The sequence below is a fragment of the Egretta garzetta genome, unplaced genomic scaffold (genome assembly GCF_000687185.1).
Source record: "Egretta garzetta isolate BGI_Z169 unplaced genomic scaffold, ASM68718v1 scaffold117, whole genome shotgun sequence".
NCBI lineage: Eukaryota > Metazoa > Chordata > Aves > Pelecaniformes > Ardeidae > Egretta > Egretta garzetta.
The window spans coordinates 3,607,482-3,628,349 of record NW_009260479.1 but is presented as its reverse complement, the minus strand read 5'-3'; the positions used below and the strand labels follow the sequence as shown (position 1 = coordinate 3,628,349).

At 39.3% G+C, this 20,868-nt stretch overlaps 1 protein-coding gene across 1 annotated transcript in view; it reads left to right on the top strand.

Annotated features, from left to right (window-relative positions):
• XYLB (xylulokinase) overlaps positions 1–20,868 on the top strand; it is a 92,984-nt gene that overhangs the window by 4,492 nt on the left and 67,624 nt on the right. Inside the window, 11 exon segments of the mRNA XM_035899643.1 lie at positions 1,660–1,744; positions 2,640–2,709; positions 4,116–4,196; positions 5,937–6,023; positions 7,230–7,358; positions 8,440–8,505; positions 10,867–10,939; positions 16,592–16,710; positions 17,897–17,978; positions 18,995–19,035; positions 19,445–19,560. Coding sequence (XP_035755536.1) covers positions 1,660–1,744; positions 2,640–2,709; positions 4,116–4,196; positions 5,937–6,023; positions 7,230–7,358; positions 8,440–8,505; positions 10,867–10,939; positions 16,592–16,710; positions 17,897–17,978; positions 18,995–19,035; positions 19,445–19,560 — 949 coding nt within the window.

Below are 20,868 nucleotides of genomic sequence, written 5' to 3'. Positions count from 1 at the left end.
GAACGGGCCTTCCTCCTCCCGGCAGCTTCCATCGCCCCTTTCCTCCGCCCGGCGAGGGGTTGGTTTGTGCGGGCTTTCCCCATTTCCAGCCGGGCCGGGTGGGCGCCGAGGGCTCACGCCCGCCAGCAGCCCAGCCCGCCTCGTGCAAAATAATCCCCTGCGCTTCGTGTGTCCTAAGGCTTCTGTGGGCCGTGGGCGCTGTGCGTGCCCGGCTGCTCACCAGCATCCTTCCCTTCCCCTGCATAAGCGCGTCCTTCGTCCCCTTCGGTTTGCCCCATCTCTTGTCCGAAGCTGCAGGCTGTGTCTCCTGTCGTGTCCTGCTTCCCCGTCCTGCTCGGGATGCATTTAATCCTGTAAGGGAATGCTGTGGCCCTTCTCCGCACGTGGGCTGCATGGAGGCCCCGCTGCCTGCGGCATCAGGCAGGCTGGGAGCTGGGATTTGCACCTGAATCCAGCTTTTCCAGTGTCCTCAAGATTAGTGGGATTGTGAACCTGGCTGCTCAGGTTGCTTCTTGAAATTTTGATTTGTTGGCATAATGGGGTATTGCCACACTGCGAATGGCAACGCTGCCCAAGCTGTGTGTAGGCCTGAATATGTTTAAGCATCGGCATATAAGCATAAATAACTTTGTTATGGCTCTGCTAAAGTTTGGGAGCTTGGAAAGACACATCCTGGTTATCCATATGAGTCTGATCAAGTGTTTCTCTAAGGGGGCATGCTGCAAAGCCAATTAAGCTGCAGTGGATCAGAGCCAATTTTAAGCTAGTGCAGGGCACCAGCTTGGTAATGAGTTGTGCTGATGCATAAACGATGGCCCTACATTAGTATGGCTAAAATTGAAGTAAGCCACTCCTAAATGAGGATGGCCTTGTTATCTGCATACAGCTCTTTTTGTGTCTGTACCTTTAGCAGCAGTTTGCACTCTCTCTTCTGCTGAAATATGAGCAGAATGTGAGCTACCTGCTCGCTTTTCTTCTAGGCTGTTAATGTTTTTCTTCTGTACTGGGTGAACTTGAATAGAGGGAGAAAGTTTGTGGCACTCTTCTAGTCTGTGCTTACAAGAAAGCTCAGCATTGTGGAGTTTACCCCTTTGGGATGTCACTTTCTGTATGTTGCAGAAGGTCAGAATGCACTTGTGTAATGTGCTCTGAGCTTTGCCAGGTTGGTAGAGATGGGTTTATGCATCATTTGGGGAGCAGGAAGGTCCTCAAGGTCTCCTAAGGGTCTGTTAGGTTCCTTGGTAAGGTGGGGCAAAAAACGGGGGGGGGGGGGAAAAAAAAGCATATGGCATCTTTAAGCTAAGATACTGTGTCCTTTGGAGAAACTGGAAAAATTGGTTACCATGATGCAACCTACGAACCTGGTAATTTCTTTGCTGTTCTTCAGCAGATGCCTGCGTCTCAATCTTGTGCGATTAAGGAGAGAGAAAATACAGGGGGAAATGAAAGCAAACAAATATGCATGTTGCTGAATGGGTGACATGCTGGAAATTCACATAATAACTTGCATTATGTAAAATTGTGCCCATACTTTCAGCGAGTTGTATGGATTGGGATGATCTTTCCTGTTTCGTCTGTGAGAACTGAATTATTATAAATGAGTTGTCAGTGCTATTTAATTACTATTAGTTTTTGTTAACATCCTGTTTTATACCTTCTAGCTGAAAGTCATTGCTATTGATGAACAGCTGAGGGTCATTTATGAAGATAATGTTCATTTTGATAAAGACCTGCCGGAATTCAAGTAAGGCTTTTTATATTTTACTTGGATAATATAATTCAGAACTGTGGGGATTGGGATGGGGGCTGTTGCCTTATTTGGTCTCATTGATGTATGTGGAGACATGGAAAAGTTCATGCCATGTTCACGTTTCATATATGGCAAGGGTAGTATACGCTCTTGCCTTCCTTAATATGTAAATATGGCAAGAAGTCCTAACAGGAAATAAGTTAAAAAAATCTACCCCAAAGTATTATGTACAGGTTAACCATTTTTCTTTTGGGACTTCAGACTTGCGGACATGACTGTTTCTTTTTGGGAAACAGAAGTAAGCACTCCCTTTGTGACAGGGTGGGATGCTATGATAACAGCAAGTAAATTGCGTGAGGGGAACTTCTGAAAGGCGTTTGGAGACAAATTCAGTGGTTCCAAATCTCACAATAGGATGTAGGATGGCAATATTTGTTTACTTCAGTTAATAGACTAGAATTTACAAGTGTCGTCCTCCGTGGTCACAAGTTTCAATGAGGTACATTTATTTACTTGATGGTTTAACAGCAAAAATGGAATTTAATCTTCTAGATTCAAGCCACTACTGGTGGCAGTTAGGAAACTTAGAAATAACTATGAATTACATGGAGCCAATGAGCAGTATCAGCGTTGGAGTCTGTCACAGATCTTACTGCAGGATCAGAGCCTTTCCTTGCAAATTATTTCCTTCACAATTGGGTCAAACATCTCTTACATCACCTCCTAGGAGCTGGCTTTTGCTTTTTCAGGTTTCAGACAGTGATCATATCCTTGCTGTTAACAGAAAAGCATTGCAAACTCTTGTTGGTTATCACTAAACTTGAAGAACTTTGCTTGATGGGGGAAAAAATTGCTGAATTTACTAAGAGAAAATATCGTTTTTCTGTAGGACTCAAGGTGGAGTCTACATTCACAGTGACAGACTGACGGTCACTTCTCCTGTGCTAATGTGGGTCAAGGTATGAAAAAGCTTTATACAGTTCAAATTCTTCCTTGCTGTTATTGAGATGGAAATGTATTCCAAGCAATAGTGAAGCTCATCATTCAAATCAACTTAGTCCTTTTCCTTGTGTTTTGTGTAAGTGGTATTCTGTGTCTTTGGTGTGCAAACGTTCTACACGAGCCTAGTGGAAGCTGCTAACATTCTGAGGGTTTTTTGTTTGTTTCTTCAGTCTCTACTATTACAGCATTGTATGTGGGATTAATCCTGTCCTGACTTTCCCTCATTTGAAAAAAGACTGTTCTTTTTTTCTTCACTTCTTGCTTCATACGCAGAAGGGGCAGCTGTTGCTTTGCCTGCCTTAAATCTGTGTTTCTGTAGCATTCAGGTTACTTGCGCTATTTCTTTAGGATAGGCTTTGCTAACCAACTGATGTCTCAAATGGTAACTGGTTAAAGAGCAATTTATTCAGTGATTCCCAGTCACTTTGGTGTTTATTTTGAAATACAGCATTCTTTTCTGCTTTAAAAGAAGGCCTTCCTTACTTCACTGCAACACTTGCTCTCACATGGTACTGTGTAAATTTATCTTACTGCTGTGATTTGAATAGTTAAGATATTTGAAAGGTCACAGAACCCCCAGCTGGTGATCCACAGTAGTTGACGAAGGTTTGGTAAATTTTCTTGCAGTTGGTGTTTTGAACCATAATGAACAGGAACAGTTATAATTATTAAATTAATAATATGATGATGTCGGCATATGATGTTTCGTGGGAAAATTTGAAGTCTTGCTGTGGTCCATTTGTCAAGATAGTCTGGGAAATGCTGATCTGTATGGGACTATGTGAAGATAGATTAATTTTTGGTTTTAAACTTAAGGAAAATGTGGCAAGAACAAAATTAACCTAGATGCTTAAAGTGCTAAAATTCACTTGTATTAGCCTTATAGTAAAGAGACCCTGAGTTTTTGGCTGACAGTGGGGGCAGTGGTGTTGAGGATATCTAACATCTTGTAGGATGGGGTGCAGGGTGCACCCCATTAGGATTTCGTAGATTTCCAAAAGTAAGAACAGATAAAGATAATCCTGCTTCTTGTCTGACACTCTTAAAAATGGCTTTTTAATGCATTGGAATTCTTAAACTCTTGCCTCTTATTTAGGTTTCAAAGAATGGATCTTTATGATTCAGCTTGTTTAAAGATCTTTTTTTTTCCCCGTGTGATTCAACTTTTCTTTTATGGACTCTTTCTCAGTAAATTAATTTATGCAGCTTCTTGAGAAGTCCATAGTCATTAGCTAATATTTCATTATCTGCCAATGAACTCTTATCAGTGATGACATGAATTTACTCTTTAATTCCAGAGATTGTGAGTATGCATAATTTGATAGCTCGTTACAGTCATTCTTGATTCTGTTTGTTCTTGTAGGCTCTTGATATGATTTTGGAAAAGATGAAGTCTTCGGGCTTTAACTTCTCACAAGTCAGAGCTTTGTCTGGTGCTGGCCAGGTTAGTTGATACAGAAAAAAAATCAGTCTTACTATATTTTTTTTCAACGGAGTATAAGGTATAGTGATAAATTTCATTTAGATAATTATATTGCAAAAGACCATAATGACATCAAGTAAGACCAAAGCTTCTATATAAGCATCCATTAGAAGACACATTTTTTCAGGGGAACTTAAAACCTGAGCACACAAAGCAATCACTAGAAGGTAGTGGGAGTGGAAAGTGGGAGTGTAGCTGTTTAGGTCAGTATAGTGCATAACTAGTTGGTTTCCTGTTATTTAAATACTTTGTACATACAGATTCTGAAATGACTGGGGTCATTTTGAATTTCAGCATATCCAGGTGCTTGAGGAAATGGGATAGAACAAATAGCGAGGAGTGTGGTTTGCTAAAGGCGTAGTAACATCCTGTTGAGCACAGTTTTTGTTGGCTAGGCTAGAGATCTGCCTAGGAGCAACAAAACCCAGATGATTATAGTCTTTGATGCAGAAATGGCAAAGATGCTGCCATGATTTAACCAGCAGTGCACAATGCTTTTTCTCTGAGATTTATAAAACCCATCCTGACATTTAGTCAGTTAACCAGTCTCTAAGTACTCTGGTGAAACAAGGAAGTCTTTTATAGCTTTCACAGATGATATTCAGGGTGAGAACAGCACCAAAGCAATAGCTAATTCTGACACATGAGGTTTAGGTTATTCATCTTGATATATCTGGGACTAATTAATCAAAAGTCTTGCTTTGATCTCCGTGTTTCATTGGTTTCAGATGAAAGCCTGAGCAAAGTGTCTGAAAATCATAACTGGTACCAAGGCTCTGCTATGAATTCTTCAGTTGAGCAGAAATTAGGGACTGCCAAGTTAGCCCAGCTTACTCAAGTGGAAAAAGGAAGTGCATTTCCAGATTGCCCGTGTTCCCTTTATTTTACCCATCCTCCAACAAGTTGGTGCTATATTCAGATTCTTACAGGCAGAACAGATTTCATTTAGTTGCCCCCTCCCAACACACATTGTGTCTCTCCCTTTTTGAAAAACCTTGTCTTCATGCTGCAGATCACTGCAGAGGTGCACTGATGTGCCAGTATTTGTCCCAAAGAAGGGACAAACTTGGTTGCAATTTTCTGCAGAAATGGCAGAGAGATGTGAAATACAATCTGGATGATGCTGTGGTCAAGTACTCTGTGCCCAGGGGGTTCTGTGTGCACCTGATGTCATCAGAACTTAGTGGGTCACTGGATGGTGCTTTGCAGTTTGCCTGGGGTGTCCTGCAGGTGCATAAATAGAGATCCCTGGCTTGAGGAAGCCACCTGAGAGATGGAGCTTAAATAATCTCTGTATTGTGCAGTCTGTTAGGGGTGACAGGGGCAGGCATGTAACTGAAGAATCTGAGGGCTGTGCTGAAAGAGCACAGAACTAACAGTCTTGACTGTGGAGCCCTGGCTACAGCTCAAAGAGCCCTCAAAGAAGTATCCCATGCAATTAACAGTATAATAATAGTTCCCACTAGAAGTTGCTATAGTTCAAAATCATCACTGTCTCTTGACTCCTACATTTTCTGCTTTAGTATATGCTTTGCTCAATCTTAAACAGTCTTTTAATGAGGCCCTTGATTTGAAAAGGTGCATTTTTTGGTCCTAGTTTGGAGAGAGTTCTCTGTCCCTTAGAGTTTGAAATTCAGATCAGGATATGAACTTTGTGGCTTGGGAGGGCGTCTCCAACCTCTGTTTGTGGTCTTTCTACAGCAACATGGGAGTGTGTACTGGAAAAAAGGAAGCATCCAATTTTTAAAGAATGCATCAACTGAACTGCCTTTACATCAGTCACTAGAGGTAACGTACATAAAAGCTCTGAAGGGAGAGCTACACTGTCCTTTTTTCTGATCGCTACACATTGCTATTCTCCTTGCAAACGGTTCCTCTTGTTTTGCTGAGTTGCATGCCCCTGCAGTATAAGGTGAAGTGTACTGGTTATTCCTTCAGCTCTAGAGCTTTTGACGTTTCCTTTTCTCCCGAGTGACAGTATATACTGCTTTAAAAGCTTACAGGTGCCAGTGGGCGTCCCAGAATCTTTCTGTGTCAGAGTAACAGCCTGTTTGTTCTTTTACAAAACGTAATATTTTTGTAAACACCCCGTAAATATTTTGCAGTTCTTTATGTATTTGTATTAACAAAAAATTGTGGTGAAAAATACTATTGTACCTGAGTTTCTTTGCAGTGCTTGCTATTGCATTAGAAAATACTAAAATAAAAGACCGGTTTACATTTACCTCTAAAAGGATGGAAGTGTAATGCTGTGTGGCCACAAACTTCTAACAAGTACATAGTTGAACCTCAACATTTTGTGTGTGTGCGTGTGTGGTTGGGAAGTTTTGAACATAGACTTGACAAACTCTTATTTAAAATAAAAAGTAGGGAGGAAGCAGCTTTCCCCTTGAAGACCCTTCCTTTCCTTACTTCAGGATCAGAAAGGACAATTGTTTGTTGAGAGAGACATTTGTGTAACTGATCTGTTAAATGATAAACTTTGGAAATATCTCATCTGTGCAAAACTCATGGAAATGGAATTAAAATGCTCCCTGGTGATATACTAATCCTCAGTTGCATTTCCAAATGGTATGGTAGTCATTAAAGAGAAATCTGTTAGTAGAGCTGTGGAAAGATAATCTGATTGTTTAGAGAGGAGTTCTAAAAAGTGGGGCTAAACTTGCATAAAAGGGCGCGGGGCTTTGACTACCAGAGGAGTGCACTGAGACATCGTGCTGCAGGAGATGTGAAGTACACATCGTGCTGCAGTTTAGGTCAAGTAGCGGCAGAAAAAGCTTGTTGTTTCCCTCTGGTGTGAAGATTGGGTTAAAATTCTCACCACTGACCAACATGCTGCTCAGTATCTGCTTTCCTGTACTTATTGAGAGGAGATCAGAAGGCACATCAGAGAACTGAACTGTGAGCTGATACGTAGGTCCACTGTATTGCTGTTACTCTAGCAGGGATTTTTTAGAGATCAGACTTACTAATAAAGGTTGCTGTTCATTGCAGGCTTGTTTTTCTGTCAGTAACAGCCCCATCTGGATGGATTCTAGCACAGCTTCGCAGTGCAGCGCTCTGGAGAAAGCCGTGGGGGGAGCACAGAGCCTAGCAAGTATCACTGGTTCTCGAGCCTATGAGGTAAAGAACAAATGAGAAGAAAGTCTGCAGCAGAGTCTTTGCGAAAGAAACAATTCTGCCATTACAGTGGTACCATGGTAGCTAATGATCAGCCATTAACTATGAAAGAGAGATTTTTTTTGAAGAAACTCCAATGATATTGTGCTTTGCAGTAGTCTCGCAAAGGAAAATGTGGAAATTTTAAAGTGGAAATTAGGCAAATACTGAAAATTTTGCTGCAGGAAGCAGCTGGGGTGAGCCGTTGCATTTGGCCAGTGCTTCTGAAAGACAGTGTTTGGTGGCTATGCTTACAGCCTCAGGGCCTGGTTCTCCCTTGGGAGCTCCTGTGCAGCCACATTCCCATTGGGATGGCAATCCAGTTTGTGTTACAAGTTTACTTGGGCTTATGACCCCCCTGTGTGTGGATCGCTGCTCTAGGTTACTTCTGCAATTAAAAGATGGCCTTTTAATGTTCCCTGAAGGCTAAAAAGCAGCTGTTGACCTAAGAGAAGTGAGTTTTAGAAGTTCAGGATGCCAGTGTTGCAGTCAGACTTTGCCTACCAGTAGCAGTTTATTTTTAACTTGCTAAAGATTAAGGTTTTAGTGTTAGAAGTTTTTTGTTATTTGAAATAATACATGGATGAAAAATAATTATTCTTACAACTATTATTAGCCTGTGCTGGAGTCGCTTCTTTGAGTATGAAACTTCCAGCTTTGCTCCCAATTCGCCTGCCTCAGAGAGGTAGATGGGTTTGGTAGCCTAAACCTTTTCAAGGATTTGAAGGCAGCATTTGAATTGTCCTGGTTCCTGTGCACAGAATAAGCATGATTCATTCCACTGAACTGTCATTTCTGAAATGTAAATTATGGATAGTAATACTTTTTCACATGCTTTTTTTTTTCAAAAGGTGAGCAAAATTCTCATAATGAGACTATGCGTTATAGCCTGTTTAGTGCAGATTGCCTGCTGTGCACTGACTTTCATCATGCATCAGGCAAATTAAATATCCAAAGTGCAATGTACTGAACTCATTACACAGAGTTAATGATTATTGACTCCATTTAGGTTTTGTGTTTCTAAGCATTTGCATTTCTTTCTCAGCGTTTTACAGGAAACCAGATAGCAAAGATTTACAGCCAGAATCCTGAGGTCTACATGCAAACTGAGGTTGGCTCAACTTCAATACACTTATTGGAAAACATAGTTGAAAATCTTTTAAAATTAATTTTGTGGGGATGTCAGACTTTTTTGCTAAAGACTGTTTTGATTCTTGTGCTTGGTTTTAGGATTAAAATTGGAAATTTGATTATTTTATTTTTGGTTTTGTTAAATTATTAGTCACTGGGCAGATAAAAATTGGGCATCAGTTCTGTCTTGAATGTTACATTTAACACAGCAGGCTCCATTGGATCTCACCTTTGTGGAAGAAGTTTTAAAAAAACAGGCTTTCATTTAGGTGGTAACAAATTGTATGTACAGCGGTTAGAATGCAATTTGGTAATTAAGCACACAGTTGAAATGTTCACACTTAGAACTGGCCATTTGCATGCAGAAGTGTGATTTCTCTGCCATACAAAGCTGGCATCCACGCAGGTGTGTGTAAGAAAAAGCCTGCAATCGATTCTAGACTTTTTGCGTAGTTTTTCCCTTGAGGAGCTGCTTTGTTTCTATTACTACAAATGAATTGCATCGTGTAGTTGGTTTTCTTCTGATTTTTAATTTTCAGAAGTCAGCTTGCAATTCCATTATTGTTTCAGTTTGTCGAGCCTGCATCTAGCTGTGACTGAAATGCCATGGTTTGAAGCAAGGTGAAAACTCCATGCAAATACGGTGTACGTGAGGGAAGGGCTCCTGTCCTGTCATTAGAACATGCCAAGCACCCAGACCGGTGAAGTCAGGCTGCTCGTGTTTTTGTATTACTGCAATTTTTGATAGTACTGATCATATTTTTTTTGTGGCATTTAAAATTGGACCCCTTGGGACTTCATGGAGAAGCGAGTTGCAAAGTTGACTCCTTATTTTGTGGGACAACGCTTCTTTTTTTTCCAGTTTTTCTTTCTAAGTATGTGTTCTATTGCTAGTAAGTGATCAGGTGTAACAGAACAGTCATACTGTCTGATCATAAGCTTAAGGCTAAATTTGGAGAAAAATGCGTTAGTGGAGGGGAAGTGGGTCTGTGGAACTGAGAACTTGTCAGACCAAGCTCAGACTTTGAGGGCTGGTTGCATTGATGGCACTTTTTAGCAGTAAAGGAAATTTAAGGTACGTTCAAGCACAAAATATCTCTATGTCAGAGTTGCTCTTGGGAATGCTCAGGAAGTGCTTAGCAGTTCAGCAGTCTCAATGACGTGGAAGGTGGATGTTTTTCCTTCTCTAGGTCAGCTTGCTAAACTGGCTGATTCACAGTTTAACTTCATCCTTTTCCTTCCATTTCAGGCAGCTAGTGCCCGTTGGGGCACCACAGAAGGTAGGCCTTCGTTATCTAAGCACAATGTGATATGTTCTTGGGGAGAGACGCATGAAGAGCGAGTGCATCATTAAGTTTCCTGGCCATTATAACCACCTCTTAGAGCTCTGGCTATAGTCTGTCTTTGAATGCTGTGTGAAGCAGTGGTTTTGTGATCATTGATAAAAAACCTGTCACTGCCGGATCACTCCACCAGTAGAGATTTGATTCTGATTAGTTATTGGGTGACAATCATATTTCTTCTGAATTAGTCAGAGCACACAATAAGGAATTTGTCAGCGTTTATGCCAGCTTCTTGGGAACAGGTAATACTTGATCCTGCAGAAAGCTTGGCTATAGCTGGTTAACTTGGTGGTTTGTATAGCAGATGTGAAGTGGAAGCAGCTTTGTATTGGATCAGTGAATTGTGTCATGTGGTCAGGGCATTTTTGGGCCAGTATTAGAAGCCCTACAGCTGGATTTAATGCATTGTTGGAACATACCCTGAGGCAGAGCTGCAAATAGTGGTTCAGTTCAGAGCTGATTATTACCAGCTCCTGGGAGTACCTCCTGCGAGGTCTGGGGTCTCAGCTGGGAGGAAGGTAAGGGTTCACATAAAAGTGCTAGTAGAGCTTTGCCAGTGCTGCTAAAAAGCTTACAGACCTGTGCTCTGGATTGCCCAGTGCGTGGTTTCTGGGTATTTGCCCTGTTGTCAACATGGAGTTTTTTGGTTTTTTTTTTTCTTAGTAAGTGTTTTTCTTTGAAATGAGGTTTTGTGATAGACTGAAGTTGTGAATTAATTCATGATAACATAGAGTACGCTAATATACTAGGTGTATTTTGCATGTTTCAGAATGCAAAGCTATTAACTGCTTTTATCATGGGGTTACTTTTAGATTGATATCTGCAGTATTACTTAGGCAGTAAAGTAGAACTGAATAATCCTTCTAGGCATATTTTTGTGTGCTTTCTGTGCCTAACATTAAGCATTTATTAATATTTGCTGCTTCCATTTATTTAATTATTTACTTTCTTTGACGTGAATGCTGATGGGACTCACTGTCTCACACTTTTTCTTTCAGAGAATCTCTTTGGTTAGTAGTTTTGCAGCTTCCCTTTTCCTAGGAGCTTATGCACCCATCGATTACAGTGATGGTAAGTGTGTGGGCTTTTCTCATAGTAACAATTCAACAAGGAATTTTTCCTTTCCATCCCCACCTTACATAAAAGAGGGACAAGGTCTCTGCCATTTATTTTCAGTCTTTAAACTTTAATGACAAGTATATTAGATTTTAAGCTAAGTTACTCCTTTCAATTTGTTGCTACTCATGATAGTGCTGTCAGCTGTGCTTATTTATCCCCATCATACTATGATTCCTTTTTCTACAAAATGGATCCACAGAAAATATTCTTAAATGAAATTGTACCTTTTTTCATTACTTTATGATGTATAAAGGAATGTTGAAATATCTATTTAAAAGCATGAAAAAGTTGATTTTTAAGGTAGACTTCATAGTTCTGATATTTGTTCTTTGGTTTTGCTGGGTTAGCTCTGAGTTGCACAGGATATGAACAAGATGAATATTGTGATTGTTTTTACCCTCACCTAACTGGAGTATGGATCTGCAACAGAAATATCTTTTCAAAATGAATCAGAGAAAAAAGCATAAGCCAAGCAAAAAAATCCTAAACTCAGTTAAAAAAAAAAGTTAACCTTCCATATCTCTCTATTCATCATAACAAAGACAAAAAAGTGACAAGGCTAGTGTCTCTCTTTTCTGTTGTGTGTTATCTCAGTTATCCAGCTTCTAAATGGCAATTTTAAATGGCAATTACAAAGGGAACCATTTTCCTGGGAGCTGTGCTGTTATTTCTAAATAGCATTTTTGATTTCTGCTCTGAAACTAAGAGAAGATATATTTCAGAGCTGAAAGGTTAGATAACAAGGCTCTCTAAGGAAATTTTGCATTACAGAGCCATAGTTGACACCCATGTGTTAAGACCAACTCATTTTTTCTCCTTCGTTTTTCCGTCAAAGCTCATAGGAAAAGGCACGACACCTCAATTTTCGCTAATGGACAGCTTATTCAATATCAGATCTCCCAGTTATACTTGAGACCTTAAAAATTGCAAGACAATCCATGCTTATTTTGCAGCATTTGTGAGATTATTACATCTATCTTCTGGTCCTGTTCTGTTAGCCATGTATTTTCACAGCTAAATTTTATTTTTTTGTGTATGATTGGCAACAATAACTCTTTGGAGATTTGCACTTTGCTCCTCAGTTGGCCCAAATACTGAGCATTTCAGCCACTCAACAACCCACAGAACTAGCTCCGTGCACTGCATTTTAAAGAGAGATGGTGAAATCTTCAAGGTTTTCTCATAAATAAATATATTGCCTTTTTGTTTTTCAATGAGAGTGAAGTGTTAATTTTGATTCAAATGTTTAAAAATATAAACAATAAAAGACCCCCTTGGGCTTGGGAGTCTTTTGGGGTTATTTTTTTTTTTTTTTTTTGTAATGTTACCTCTGCGTTTTCTACTTGGAAGCAAGTGGGGCAAATCCGTGCTTCTTCAACTTCAGAACATGAAAAATTCTGTGTTTGATTGAAAACCAAAACATTTTAAAATAAAGAAAATGAAAATTTGTTTAATTGGAAAATTTTCTTAGAAAATGTATTGCATTTTTCAAACAACTCTAAGAGATCCTGTTCTGTTACACCTCTGGATATTTACGGAACTTGAATAAATGTTATCTACTGTTCAGAGCATGCAAGATTATTAAATCTTTGTGTGAAAAAAAGATAAGAGAACTGAGCAGGATGTTACAGTTCTCTTTACAAGACAAAAGATTTTTCAGCATTGTAAACTCTATTTTGTCTTGTTCATTCTTTTCTTCTGCTAACATAATGAGAGAGAATTCTAATTCCAGTAATAAAATGGAATTGTAATGTATGCAGTAGTTATTTGGATCCCACTGAAAAACTTGTTTTCTTGTCATTTACGATTTCTTGCAATTCACTTGATCTTTCACATTGCACCTGTATATTGTAGTTTAAAATGCATCTCTCAAAATAATGTTCAGATAATAGACCTGTTCTTCATTTCTGTAGGTTTAAATTCAGGTCATATCGTCTTTAAAAGACCCTGTCAAATTGTTTAGCTCTGCACAATAACTTATCTCTTTAAATTTGCAGGTTATTGTAGGAAATGGGCTATTCAGTTTCAGGATTTTTTTTTTTTTTCTTTTTAAAGGTCCAATCTCATAAGGTTCAAATCACTCCTCATGAATGGCGGAGCACCCTGGGTGATTGATTTAAAAAAAATCAAATTACATTCTGGTGGAATGAAGAATGATTTTCATTTATATTGTGCAGATGTTAAAAGTAAGATACGTTTGGGACCTGAACAACTTGAACACTTGAGGCATTGTTTCTTTTAGAAGACACCTTAAAGAACAGCTATTCAGCTCTTGACCTACAGAAGCTTTATCTTTTGAAATGCTTTTCTAAGAGCCTTAGGCAAATCATAGCTTAGCATACTTGTTTTTGTTGTTCTATCAAACAAGGATGCTTTGAACGGAAGCCTTTTCAAAAGGAAGCCTGGTGGGCTGAATTTACTCCTAATGTGGCTTTTGTGGTGTCAGCAGTTAGGCTGCTTATGATTTTAGCTCACTGAAAAGGCAATCCAGAGTGCTGTAATACAGATGCACTTAACTGTTTATAAATGTATGCAAATATTGATCTTTAGTTTGTTGATTAATAAAACCAATTAGTCTTCATTGTTTGGTCTTTGTAATTAAATAGTTGGGTTTTTGGTTTTTTTGGTTTTTTTCCCCAGCGTTGAAGCACTTATACTTTTGTATATGTAGTAAATATTAGCAAGTCCTGATGGTGCTTCTGGTCATTTTATGTTAAAAGCCAGTGATGCTTGCAGTGAAATACTGAATCCTGTTCATCCATGTATTGACCCTTTCTTCAGTCCTTACTAGACCATGGCCTTGGCTTTTGACCTTTGTTGCTGATGGGGTATCCATCTGGAGTGACAAGTCAAAGCGCTGCCTTTGATTTTTGGTTTGTTTTTTTTTTTTCCCCCTTAGTTCTTGGATTATTACTTACTTGATATGTTAAACTTAGCAACGTAGATAATGACCAGGGGTGCTTGAGTTAGGAACTCACTGTGCATCATTCCCTGTATAATCAAAGGAGGAACAGTTCCAGGGAGCATTCAGCTCTGGTTTTTATTTTCCACTGACTAGAGTTTCTTGTGCAACTGTCCACAGTTAGATAGGATGAATCCAGGCCAACAGATTAATAGTTCTTGTAAAATAGTTGTTTCACATCTTTTAAATGAGTTTCTGAGGGTGGGGTAAATTAGCTCATCTTTCTTTTTTCAGGGCATATTAAAGTCTTTGTGCAACTGTGTCTACCAGTCAATAAACCGAAGTGTTGTTTCTATATAATATAAACCTAGACCTTTTCAGTTATGAAGGTTAGTGGTTTTCACTAACCATTTTCTTTCAATGCAGAAAAGATTGGAGGCTGTCCTTATGTCTTGCAAAACTGCATAGAACAATACTGGTTAAATGTTTCTCTAGGCTTGTGGTGGAGGAAAAATGATTTTTTTTTTTCAAAAAAATACAGAAAAAAACAACCTTTCTCTAGTAAAATTCCTATTTATTTAATATTTCTGTTGCTTGCTGGTTAATTTAATTTAGTGAAGGGCTTCTTGGCCTTTTAAACTAGGGACTTTCCCAGGAAATTGTATAGATTTAAGTATTTTCTCAGAGAAAGCCTTTTTATGCTCGAGAGCTTGGGCCATGAGGCTGCTCACATCCTCTGTCTCTGGGAAGTGCAGGCAGCGATGCTGGGCTCAGTTTACCCTGGGAGGACTCAGTTTACCCCTGGACGGAGGGGATGGCTGGATTTATGAGTGATCTCATGTTAGAGAACTAGGAGAAGCTGGAGTGAATTTTGCCATCTTTCCTTTTCTGTGGGAGGTAGCAATTTTGACAGCAGAAAAGGGAAATGCACCTTTTGCCTGAGGGAGGCGTGTTGCACTTCATGCTCTCTCAGATGCCAGCTGCTGCATCGTAGGCCAAATAAACCAGTGCATGATTTGTTAAGTGTGTTTAATTCGCCTGAAGTGGGATTGATTAATATAGAATCATAGAATAGAATCAAAGAATCGCTTTGGTTGGAAAAGACCTTTAAGATCATCAAGTCCAACCTTTAACCCAACCCTGCCATCCCACCACTAAACCATGTCCCTAAGCACCTCATCTATCCTTCTTTTAAATAACTCCAGGGATGGGGTCTCAACCACCTCCCTGGGCAGCCCATTCCAGAGCCTGACAACCCTTTCTGTGAAGAAGTTTTTCCTAATGTCTAGCCTAAACCTGCCCTGAATATATTTAATTCTATTTTATATGTTATTAAGTGTAATCCAAATATCCTACTCTTTGGCTTGGGTTATTCCAGTGTCTCAGCTGGAGCGTGCAACACTTTCTGTTTTTAACATTGCGTGAAGCGCTAGGTCCGGACCTTGAGATGGTGCTTAGACTTCACAAATAGATAGTTTATTTAGAAACATTATTAAATTCATTACTAAGCCTATGTGAAAAAGGCTGCTAGGAATTGATAGGGTGGGCTCCTGTGTGCGTGCCTAACCAGCAGTAGCGTATGCGTGGGGAGCCTGTGGCAGGCGTGTGCCCTTCCTCAGAAGAAGAATGTTGCTAGAGCCTGGTGATGTGCAGGCTGAGATGAGGGTTGCATCCCTTCTCTCCCTTTGTGTTCCAGCATTGCAAGCATAGTCTTATTCCACAGACACTGCAAGTTGGGTCAACTTCACCATCTCTGTGTTTCACAAAGTTTAAAGATGCATTGGATTTAAGTAAATACCAGGTTTTCCACTGTGCTCAGCTGAGAATGTGGCTGTGTTTCTGAGACAAATAAGTCGTGGGCTAACCAGCTTTTGAAATGAAAATGTTAAGCTAGAGTAAGACCGGTATGTCCCTGAACAGTACTAAGCAGAAACACATACAGATTTTCAAGTTTAATAAAATGTGCAATTAAAGGCATCTTAGAAACATAAGCAAGGGATGTGGAGTGCTCAGTATCTTATTTAGATTTCAGTTGGGCTGCTCAGCATTTCTGAAAATCATGCCTTTGGTATTCAAAGTCAGACTCTCCAAACTAGCCTCAAAATTAGAGGCTACATTTGAAAATTTGACCTCTTGCGTGGTTTTTGTTTTTTTTTTTTTTGGACTTCTAAGCCTTTATTTTGTTGTCTCTGAAGAACGAAACATTGATACGGAGGAAAATTAGTCAGCATGGATTTAGATGCTTATATGATACTCTACTCAGAGATACGAGTAGTGTAATGCCATACCAGCCGGGGGGAATTTCTTCATTGTTAGGTCTCAGGTGAGCACACCACACCTTGAGGTGACGTTGCCCCATCACCTTTAGACAGTTGTAGTGAATTCTTTGTCTAAAGTGGAAGATTTGGGGAGAAATGGTGGGGAGGTATCCATGTTCTTCCTTTTGCTCTTAATTTGGGAATAACTGAATTGTCTGGTGCATTGTGCATCCAAGAAGCCTTTTCTGCTACCTTTACAGGTGAAAGCTATCCAGAGGCTGAATCATCAGTATCCTTCATGCTTAGAAGAGCTGTAACCATTCTTTGTGAATGTCAAATATGCATCCGTAAATTTTTCTGTTGCCTGTAACGAGGTGGAATTTTCTGTTACAGTACGGTCTTGCGTTTAATGATATATGCCTCTTGCTTTGATCTGTCTTGTAGGTTCTGGTATGAACTTGCTGCAGATTTGGGAAAAGGTATGGTCAGTGTCCTGCCTTGATGCATGTGCACCTGGATTAGAGGAGAAACTAGGATGCCCTGTACCATCCCATTCAGTCCTGGTATGTGCCTGTCTAGAAGAGTTGTCAGCAATAAATAGAGCTTTGTGCTTGACAGTTCTGCTAGTAGTGCTTTACTGAAGTGTATTTGTGCGTGTGCGCAAGTGTGCATGCACAGTTATCCTCAGAGCTACGCTGCTCAATTTAATACTTCCAGGTGTGTTGTGAATGTGTATGCCAGAGCAGAAAGAGACATCTTTGAAAACTAACTGGTAGCTGGTGTCTGTCATAGCTTTCATCATCGATCGTCGTGGATTCTTGCATGCCCTGGGCTATGATGACATAAGTTTTGGTAGATGCTCCAGCGATAAGAATCTTTGGGGTCCCCCCTCATGCCCACAAACACCTGGTCACTGCAGAACTGTGCACAGTATTTATTACTGCAGAAACAGAGCCCAACATTTGCATTTCTTGACAGGGACCTTGTTTTAAACTGTTTGTAGAGTTAATGAGGTAATCTTTGTGAATAATTTGGGATATTTAAAGCTCCTCAGTTCATGTAGCATAATGGTGAAATCAAATCAAGCCGCACATCTCTTAGAGTAAATGAATTTAGTCTTACTACCCAGCACAAAAAGAGCTATTGCTTTAGCTGGTGCACATGTAAGAGTGTAGATACCCATCACCTGATCTATCTGAATTCAGTGCTGATCTTCTGTAAAGGAGAGGGCATATAAAAAATCCTTATAGATGTCCTTGTATTTTTTACGGATAGTTTTCTTCTGTTTTCTCTCTATGACTGTCAAATGTGGCTTAAAAGAATACCGTTCTTGACCCCTAAAATAATAGGGGTCATATTCCAGCATTTGATGCTGTGATGTATATTAATGTTGTGTTTCCTCTTCTGTTTGCATTGAATTTCTAATTTCTGTGTATTAACATTCATGTATGTGTGCAAAATAGATAGATGTGTTTATGTTACTTGATGTGAATAACTGGAGAGAGACCTGAAGCTAAAATGCTACTATTTACTTAACCTATTTAAAAATCTCATCTGAGGGTATTCCTGTGAAGTTCTCAACCACAAAAAATTGGGTTCAAAATCTTCATTCATACCTTAAATACACAGAAATTATTACAGCTGCTTTGGGGTTTTCCAGTTCTATGTTACAACATGTTGTGTCATACATTGCAAGATTACTTTCAATTTTTTGAGCTTGTTTGCCTCTCTCTTTCTTTCTTTCCTTAGGGGCCCATTTCTCCATATTATAGCCAGCGTTATGGGTTTAGACCAGACTGTAGAATAGTAGCATTTACAGGAGACAATCCAGGTGAGATGATTAAATGTATAAGATTCTGTGAATATCACTATGTTTGTACTAAAATTCTAAATCAATCTCATTGATTCTCAGATGCTCCCTATACAGTGAAAGAATATTGTGTTTATCAGCGTTAATACCTTTTTCCAACAGCCTTCCATCACTGGTTCTTCTGAGGTATAGACGTCCTAGATAAGCTGTTGAGTTCTCTTTTGCCTAGTAATAGAGGTGACTTCATTTGCTTCTTGATAACTTCAGTTTTGGTTTGCCTGCCCCTAAAAAAACTACTCTTCCTATGAACTGCTGACATTTTAACTTAGAAAATGTTAATTAAAAAATTGCTGTTGTATTTTTTCAAGCAAAAAGGTGGAGATGGACCTCAAGGCTTTCTCTAAGAATTAGAGCTGTCCTGTTGTCAGACTGGTAGATCTCTGTATAAGGGAAGTTGTTAATTTAGGGCCAGTTTTTGGAATCCTGGAGACTGATTCAGTGTAGAGCAAAGTCATCCTTTTCTCAAGACTGTGAAAATAAAATACTTATCCGTATTACGGTAGCATGTGCTGGTTTGAATCAAGATGGAGTCGTCATGGTATATTTTACATTCATATTCTGGGAGATGGTTAAACTCTGCATTTCCCAAAGGTCCAATTTTTTCTTGTAGAGATTCAAATCCAGCTTAGTCCAATAAATATGTGAGTAGTCTGATGTAAGCAGGAGTGTTTCTCCTTTAAAGTGTGTTGTTAAGTAAGGGTCCATGGTATTTAAAACCTGAATACATAAAACAGTAGAGAATCACGCAGTTCTGTTGTCTTTTGTCTTGAGCATTTTGATTCTGTTAAAAATCAGTCCCTCACCCAAATGCTTTGCCCATCTTTTACAGTGTATAGGCCAAGGCCACCATGAGCATGTTTGCCATTTATATTGTACTTGGAGATGGCGAATGCGATGCATTATGATGTCTCATGCAACGTGCTATAATTGAGTCAAACAAGTAACTTTTTACATGTATTCTGACTCTTTGCTTTCAGCATCATTGGCAGGGATGAGACTTCAAGAAGGAGATATTGCGGTAAGTCAAAACATACTCCCAAAAAATGCCCGTACCCCTGAATAAATGAAATACATGAAATGTAAAATAGCTGTAGATTATCAGTTAAATTTATCTGCTAGTGCTGATTTTCTGTTTATTAGATTCATGCTTGTTTTATTTCTATCAATCTTTAAGCTGCCTGAAAGATTTTAAGTAAACTCTTGTGACTATTTTTAACTAATGCTCCAGACGATAAAACCATTCTCCCTCTAGTCTGTATTTCAGTGGAGTGACAACATAAGTCAGAGCTAGCTTCAACATGAATCCAATTGACTTAATGTGTAATTTAAAAACAATTAGCGATAATAACAAATGTTTTTAATTTAATTTCTGTATTGCTTTCCATGCACGTTGTGATAACACTTCAATTATTTTTTTTGCCCTCCAGATTAGCCTTGGCACAAGTGACACATTGTTTCTGTGGATCCAAGAACCAACTCCTGCCTTAGAAGGTCATATCCTCTGCAATCCTGTTGATCCGCAAACATATATGGCACTTTTATGGTAATATCATTTATTTTTTGTACATCTGGGATCAATTACATATATTTCTTTCTCTGTGTTAGTGTTTTTTATGTCTTTTGCAAAATGATAATGAATAGAACATTCAGCATTCTGTACGGTATATGGCAATCTACTGCTGAAACATTTGTATCAACGTTATAGCATTTCTGTTGTTTAATTTGAGTAACTGAAACTGCAGAGGAGGATAAATTCTCATGGCAATAAAAAGCTGAAATTATTTTTATGTGTACGTAGAGCCAGTTCACTATGAATCTAAGGTAATACATTTAATATACAGGAATAACAATCTTCTGAAATATAATAATGTCAAATGTCAGAAGCTTGACCAGGCTGTATAACTTCTGTGCTCTTCTAGTGGTCCAGAGGGGACATAATAGGGCAGGTGAAGATTCCCTTTTCATGGAGGAGTATAATCAGTGCCGTTCAGGGATGTATTAGGCTGTGCATGTGGAAAATACTGAGATCTCAAGAAACCCAGCTGAGAGAATGATCCTCATGGTAGCTTTTCACTGCTGTGATTCGGGAATGGTTTGGCCCCTTGCCAGCCAAGTAGGTGGAAAGATGGCTTGAAACAACGTTTTCCTTCACTGAGTGATTGTACTCAGGACAAAAACTTCCAAAACAGGTCATGGTACTTAGGCAAATATTTACAAGTAATATGCAGATGAATTTTGTACCTAAATCCCCTGGATTGTAGGTGCTTGTAACTCAAAACTTCAGCAAAGATCGTATCTGTTCTTTAAGCGTAAAGCTGAGTCTTACCTGTACAGTAATAGGATGAGATAGATGACAGTGGGAACAGTGCTTGTGGAGTTCCAGAGCATGATGTCAAGTGCGAGTTGCTGGGTTTCTTAGTGCCATTTCCCAGCAGTTGGTTGTTTTTTGAAGTTTTGCATTCAAGTTTCTCTTTTACCCAATATTGTTCCCACTTTTACTGTGTAAAAGAGCTATATAAAAAAATCTGTTTGTAATAGGAAAGGAGACGCAGAGGCATTTTTCTGAATACTGCTACACTGCCATTCTTTTCCTGCAGCTTAACATGTGCAGAAGGCCAAACCTGCCTTCCAGAACACAAGATATTTCTGTAACCATGCAGATACAAGGAGTTCCTGTTCCCCCTGCCTAGCCATTTCTGCTCTGATACTGCCCCTTCTGCAGTAATGCCCCCTTTTTTTATAAAATAATGGAGTTAATAGGACACTTACCCGGGTTAGTGGAAAAAGAGTGCCTGAGCTACCAGGCAGAGTATTTGTACAGAAAACTCAAGTAACTTCAGCTGTTGCTGCC